This window comes from Anarrhichthys ocellatus, unplaced genomic scaffold (assembly GCF_004355925.1).
Source record: "Anarrhichthys ocellatus isolate YVR2014 unplaced genomic scaffold, GSC_Weel_1.0 scaffold209, whole genome shotgun sequence".
Taxonomy (NCBI): Eukaryota; Metazoa; Chordata; class Actinopteri; order Perciformes; family Anarhichadidae; genus Anarrhichthys; species Anarrhichthys ocellatus.
In genome coordinates this window covers 8020-15187 of record NW_022280239.1, presented here as the reverse complement: position 1 = coordinate 15187, position 7168 = coordinate 8020, and the positions used below count along the sequence as shown (strand labels likewise).

The window sequence follows — 7168 nt, the reverse complement described above, 5'->3', positions numbered from 1 at the left end:
CAGCTGTGTTTAGTGTCGCTCAGGTGTGTTTCAGCTGTGTTTCGTGTTGCTCAGGTGTGTTTCGTGTCGCTTAATACCGATGTGTTGCTGATGTTGCTCTCCTCTGAGATTCTGGTCTGGATTGAGACGGGGGGCTGAGCTCGGCTCGGCCACGTCCTGAAAACACAGCAGAAAAAGTCTTGTTATCACCATGACGATGGTCACACCTGTCCCTCAAGAGTCCCAGAGGATTGAGGGTACACTCACCTGATGCGGTCCTGGAACCGGGACAGGAAGCGGGTGGAGATGCTGAGTCGAGGGTTCAGGTAGTGCTTCTCCTCCGGAGGCTGCAGAGACTTCAGGTCGGTGTCAAACTTCTCTGAAAAGGTCAAAGTTCACAAAAACACATCAGCATACGTGTGAGTGGACCGCTGAAGAAGATGTTGAAGATGAAGAGGGTTCGGTACCGTCGCTCAGACTGGAGCTCAAAGTATCAAAGTGATTCTTCAGAGAGTTCCCGTCCTCGTCGTCCTCCAGAACCAAACTGCTCACAGAGCTGCCCTGACTGAGGGAGTCGGTGTCTGAGGAGAGAAACTAGTGTCAATAATAATCACCATGAATAATAAAATCATGATTTGTTCTCCGGCTCTCTGACCTGCTTCCTGCTGCTGCTCCACACTTCCCGCTGAGCCCTCGGAGGAGGCGGAGTCTGGACTCAGCTGTGCGAGGGAGCGGCGAGGGTCGGTCACAGCCTCCACGTCGAACTCCCTGAGAACAGACGGGTGTTAAGTTCATGCGACTGTGAGCGTCTGCAGGTGAACAGGAACCTCACCTGTTGGAGGAGGCGGTGGTGGGGTAGAGGATGTAGCTGCTGCTGTTGTGACCTGGATTCTGGAGCACCTGAACATCACACACAGACACAATCAGGTACCTGCTCACACAGGTGTTGATGCTTCTAGATTATTGTTGTTAAATGAAAGCTGTGTACTTTATCATCGTTTAGTTTAACTCTCTGAACCCCAGACGCCACCGGCGGGATTGAAAAGCATGTTTCCTTTAAACAATCTCCTAAACGTCACCGTTTATCAGCCAAAAGCTGTAAAAAAAAAGTCTTAATCAACAGATTTTCAGCGGAGAGGAGAGAGGAGAGCAGAGAGGAGAAGAAGAGAGGAGAGAGGAGAGGAGAAGAAGAGAGAGGAGAGAAAGAGAGGAGAGGAGAGGAGAAGAAGAGAGGAGAAGAAGAGAGGAGAAGAAGAGAGGAGAGGAGAGCAGAGAGGAGAAGAAGAGAGGAGAGGAGAAGAAGAGAGGAGAGGAGAGGAGAAGAAGAGAGGAGAAGAAGAGAGGAGAGGAGAGCAGAAGAAGAGAGGAGAAGAAGAGAGGAGAGAGGAGAGGAGAAGAAGAGAGGAGAAGAAGAGAGGAGAGCAGAGGAGAGCAGAGAGGAGAGCAGAGGAGAGCAGAGAGGAGAGCAGAGAGGAGAGGAGAGAGGAGAGCAGAGAGGAGAGCAGAGAGGAGAGCAGAGAGGAGAGGAGAGAGGAGAGGAGAGAGGAGGAGAAGAAGAGGAGAGGAGAGGTTGAAACATGTGAATAGTTTAATATTTATAACACGTAGAGACTCATTTTATTTTCAATCTCTGGAAACACTTGTGGACACATGGAGCATGTTGGATGAATAGGTGTGTGTGTGCGTGCGTATATATCAGTGGTGGGCCTTCAGTGCTGTCCTGCAGCTGAGCCATCTCCTAATAACCTCACTATGAGCCACAGCTACAGTAATAATGCACGTATTCATATTAAACCGTTCGCTACGAGGCTTACGAACCCAACAATACGTTTGAATAATACTCGTGCATTTGGAAAATGCAGAAGCTTAAATTGTGGGAAACATAATGTTTCTGTGCTCACGTAGGAGACAACGGGCTGTGACCTCTGACCCCAGAACAAAAAGAACCAAAGACAGCTGAGGCCCCGCGTGTGTTCTGGGAGGCAGAAAAGGTCCCAAAACCTCCAGAGGTTCAGGGGGCCAGAGGTTCAGGGGGCCAGAGCGTCAACTCCCTAAAAATACTTTCTATATATTCAATCAATCAGCTTGTAATCAGATGATCAGTGAGCTCACCTCCTTCTCCTCCTCTCCATTATCTTCCTCTTCTTTCTCTCCTCCCAGCAGACTCTCTAGACTCTGAGGATGGAAGTCGCCCTCCTCCTCCTCCTCCTCCTCTATAGGCTCCTCCTCCTCCTCCTGACTCCTGGTGGGACTCGGAGACGAGTTGGAGCAGATGGTGAGAGGGTTCAGCTGCTCCGCCCACCGGCTCCTCACCTGACGAGGCTCAGCGGCCGATTGGACGTTAGAGGAGGCTCCGCCTTCACCCTGCTGAACACACAAACACAATGTGCACACCGATGATCTGTAACCTGAGCAGAGACAGAGACTTCAGTAGTAAACTCTATTTACCAGCCTTCTGAACCACATGGGCAGCTTCCCGTTGGTCTGAAGCAGCAGAGCGTCTGAAACAACAACAACAACAACGTGGTGATTCAAGCACCAGCTGCTCTCTAATAAACACATCACGCTCTGAGCACAGGACAAACTACAGTTATTAGTCCGCTGCTACGGAGGAACAGGAAGGAGTCTGCACATCCACGGCATAGCGTCTCTGGAGGTCAGGAAGACTTCCCCAGACCTCATCCTCACCCTGAGCAGAGCCCAGTCTGGCTGGAGTCCCGAGGTCGGCCTCTTCCTCCTCCTCTTCCTCCATCTGAGGCAGCTGAGAGGAGGGTCCAGTGATGAAGGTGTCCCTCCTGAAACAACAACAACACAAGACTGAACAGCTGAAGACTCACATCGGCCCACTTCACTCCTCCAGGTCCTCAGCGTCTCACTCACCTGATGTTTTGCCGTTTGTTTCTGCAGGTTTCAGGTGCGGCGGACAGTTTGAGGCCCCGCCTCTTCCTCATGGTGCTGGTCATCTGAGAGTCCAGCCTCCACACAAACACACAACTACGACATAGTTCATCGTTATTAAAGAAATAAAGCGTCTCCTACCAAAGTACAGGTCAGAAGAGAGGTAATCATAGCGCTACCTGTCTCCAGACACAGTGATCAGGTGTCTGCAGTCCTGACTGAACCTCATACAGGTGACGATCTCTGAGGAAACAAACACCATCGCACTCTCATTTCACTACAACCCATCAGCGAACACAACGACACACTGTGTGTAGAGACTTAACAAACCAAACAACTGGATTTACTCACCAGAGTGTCCGAACAGGGTGGCGACACACTCTCCCGACTCGTAGTCAAAGATGTTGATGTTTTTATCGGAGCAGCTGGTGGCGAAGAACGACCCGGACGGATCCATCTGAACCTGCCGACGACACAAAGTGTGAGCCAATCACATCGCAGAATAAGTCGTCATCATCCGCTTCCTGCTCACGTCAATTCATTGATTATCAAGATAGTTGACAGACATGTGCAGACGCTAATGGGTAGTTGTAGTCCTACCAACAGCAGAGACACGCTGGAGATGGATCCATTAGAGCAGTGTTTTTCAACCTTTTCTGAGCTGCGGCACATTTTTTACATTAAAAAGATCTCGCGGCACACCAACAACCAAAAACATTACAAAATGACACCTACAGCAGATATGCAGGGGTGTGGAACTCAATCCCAGGGAAGGACACAACAAGAAATTGTGACTATGTTGAGGGCCTAATAGAGCCACCATGTAATAAACAGGACAGAAGGGATATTGGACAAAGTGCAAGAACAATACATGTTGAGGTAGGCTACATTATTTTATGCATACATACCAGAGCCAGATGTTTGGCATCTTTTCTTGGCTGCCAGTTCATTAATATCTGGGTTGGGTTCTGTGGAAACCCTCAAGATGGAGTGAAGGTGCATCAGTGAGACTCCTGTGTGGGTTTGTGTTCCTCTTCATCACAGAGAACAGCTGCTCACACAGGTATGTGCTTCCAAACATGCAGAGCGTTTGAGCAGCATGTAGGCGGAGTTAAGGCATCGTTTCGGGGTGAAGCTTGGAAACTGTGCAGCGCCCTCAGAGTCACACTTTGCCTTGAGTGTCATTACACTGGAGGTCTATCAGCTCCACAGGTGCTCTTTACACCTCAACTGCAAACGGATTGCTGAGCAGTTCAGATTTAAATTGCTGAGCTGCCAAGTCGGCAAATCGCAGAGTGAACTCTGTGCCAAGTGCACCCAGTTTATCAGCAACATGCTGTCAGAACACAGCGGTGGAGACCTTTACTGCCTCACACATGTCTGATCACACGTCCCGTCCCTGAAGCTGCAGGTTTAGCGCAGTGAGTTGCTTCGTTATGTCGCACATAAAGCCAGCTCACATCACCACTTCTCGTCCCGGAGCTCTGTGGTGTGGCGGGTCAGTTATGATAAACATGATATTTTCTGGCGGGCCGTTGTACCGAGGGCCGGATACATGCTGACAATTGAATGACAAGTCTCTCAATGCGTTGATCCTTCGAGGCTTTTCATCTGGGTTATGTTGTGCAGGGCCCAGTTCAGAGTCTGCATTTTTCCTTTTCAAATATTTCTCCATCGCTGTTCATCTCGTCACCGCAACATCTCCCGCTCGTCATTTCATTCTACTGTCCTACATTAACACGTCATTACTGCGCTACCTACTGCCCCCCACTGGCATGGAAGAGTATGTATTACTTAGCCAGACACTATATTGCAGCTCACACGCTCAACAATGGCAACAAAGTATTTGCAACAACTAAATAATATTTTATTGGACTAAGTGAAATTGGACATTTTCCTGCGGCACAGCTGACGATCTCTCATGGCACACTGGTGTGCTGTGGCACAGCGGTTGAAAATCACTGCGTTGGTGGTTCCGGTGACGTCATCTCCCTGAATGGCAGCCTAAAACCATAGCTCCTCCGGGAAAATAACTACTACGCCCTGATAAACAATCAAATATTACATTTTTCGAGAATATTCCGGCTGGTAAGTGGGGCAACAATGGGGAAAAAAGGACACAAACAAAAAAAGCAGGATTGGAGAGCCCGTAAATGAAGAAAGCACAAAGAACAGCTCACAGACACAGGTACAAGATGGCGGAGCTAATGCTACCTCTCAGCCAGATGACACGGCAAGTTTAACGAAAGTTCTGGAAGAAATACGGGACTTTTGCAAAGACACAAAACATCAGCTAAATGATATTTCCTCCGAGCTGGCCAACGTCAACCAAAAAATAGCAGAGGCGGAGACACGGATCGAAAGTGTGGAAGATCGAGTTCAAAACTTGGAACAGTTGCTCGGCAAGATGATAAAAGTGATCAACAGGAAAACAAATTACGCGACCAAGAAGGGAGATCACGTCGGGAGAATTTAAGGATTTATAATGTTCCCGAAGGAACGGAGGGGTCGTCTATGGTGGAGTTTGTGGAAAAGTTAATACGTGACACGCTGGAGATCCCCCCCCCAACTACGGACCTTGGTATTGAGAGGGCGCACCGGGCGCTCGCCCCCAAACCTACCGGGGACAGAGAAGACAAGCCACGGTCAATAATAATCAGATTCCACCGATACAAAATCAAAGAAGAGATTCTGGGCGAGGCCTGGGGAAAGAAAAGAGTGCTTCTGAACGAGAGACTAATATATTTCTACCAAGATTATCCCCCAACGGTTCTGCAGAATCGTAAGAAATATTCTGAAGCAAAGCGAGCGTTAAAGCAGAGACAGATCCGCTTCCAGACTCCGTACCCGGCTAAACTGAGAGTGTTTTACGAAGACGGGACGCGGCTGGACCAGTCGGCGGAAGAGGCGACTGCAGATATGAAAGACAGAGGATTGCCTGTCAGCGTGATCACACCGAGGGAGAGCCTGGCTGAGCAACTGTCCCGCTCCGCCTGGGAAGCAGTGAGAGGACCGACACAGCAGAGGACAAGAGAAGAGCGAGACAAGAGTATCCAGGAGAGACTGAGGGCCTTCAAGATATGTGATCTTTATTGACATACACTCATTTTTCCCATTTGAATGAGAATATAAACATGGGAGGAATACAAAGGGGTTCTTTTCCCTCGTGCAATGGACACTGGACGCTGCAGTGGGCTCTCGACCCACAGTCAGGAGAGGCTGACCCTCACAGCTACATCTTCTCTCCAGCTCAACCCAGGGTCATCTAGTAGAGACCCCAACCTTGGAATCACATTTTGTGTTCCTGTTTTTTCATGTATGTTTCTTTGTTCTTGTTCAGGGAGTAGATCAATTAAGGTCCGTTTTGATAAGTTTGTTTATACAATGACAGACATACACATATGGCTAGTGACAAAGTAAAACTTATTTCTTTTAATGTCAATGGGCTTTTGAATCCAATTAAGCGCAGTAAAATATTATCTAAGATGAAGAAAGAACAAGCACATGTGGCATATTTACAGGAAACCCATCTAAATGACACAGAGCACGAAGAACTAAAGAGAATGGGCTTCACTCATGTGTTCTTCTCATCATATCAGTCAGGACATAGGAGAGGAGCTGCTATCCTTATATCAAGCAAACTCAATTTTGAAAAAGTATTTGAAATGGGAGACAAGAAGGGCAGATATATTCTGATAAGGGGAAATATAGATGTCACTCTGTTTCATATATATGCACCCCCAGGAAGACATCTAGGTTTCTTCCAGACAATCACCAATATCATGACAACAGAAACAGAAGGCCTCTTGATATGTGGGGGACTTAAATATACACCTACAGCCAAAGTTGGACTCCTCCAGTAGGAAGACCCATGAAGGGAAGTCCATAAGAAAGTCAACACACTGTGTGAGGAGGTTGGTTTAATGGACATATGGAGAGACCTTTTCCCTAACAGACGGGATTACACTTATTATTCTGCCCCCCCTTCCTTATACACAAAAATAGACTATTTCATAACATTTGGAAAAGATAAGGATAAATTAAACAATTGTGGGATTGGGACAATAGATCTAAGTGACCATGCACCTATATACCTCTCTGTTGATCTTAACTTGAGAACAAAGAGTACTACATGGAAACTGAATTCAAGTTTACTCAATGATCTGGATGTTAAGAAACAAATTAGAAAAGAGATTAGTCTTTACCTGGAATTCAATGACTATGGAGAGGTTTCACCTCCCATTCTGTGGGATACTCTAAAGGCTGTCCTAAGAGGGACAATCATAGCAAT

The 7168-nt window shown here is 47.7% G+C and overlaps 1 protein-coding gene across 2 annotated transcripts in view; it reads right to left on the bottom strand.

The window, feature by feature from the left end:
* The window catches only part of LOC116400837 (WD repeat-containing protein 62-like), a 6970-nt gene extending 3182 nt beyond the window's left edge, over nucleotides 1-3788 (bottom strand). For both annotated transcript variants that reach the window (XM_031878915.1, XM_031878916.1), the window contains exons 1-11: nucleotides 3229-3788; nucleotides 3057-3120; nucleotides 2860-2973; nucleotides 2668-2774; nucleotides 2428-2480; nucleotides 2092-2346; nucleotides 812-879; nucleotides 635-747; nucleotides 447-560; nucleotides 247-358; nucleotides 78-156 (exon numbers count right to left, since the gene is read on the bottom strand). In XM_031878915.1, coding sequence (XP_031734775.1) covers nucleotides 78-156; nucleotides 247-358; nucleotides 447-560; nucleotides 635-747; nucleotides 812-879; nucleotides 2092-2346; nucleotides 2428-2480; nucleotides 2668-2774; nucleotides 2860-2973; nucleotides 3057-3120; nucleotides 3229-3334 — 1185 coding nt within the window. In that variant the 5' untranslated portion in view covers nucleotides 3335-3788. The remainder of the gene's footprint in view (nucleotides 1-77; nucleotides 157-246; nucleotides 359-446; nucleotides 561-634; nucleotides 748-811; nucleotides 880-2091; nucleotides 2347-2427; nucleotides 2481-2667; nucleotides 2775-2859; nucleotides 2974-3056; nucleotides 3121-3228) is intronic.
* Nucleotides 3789-7168: the final 3380 nt, after the last annotated feature.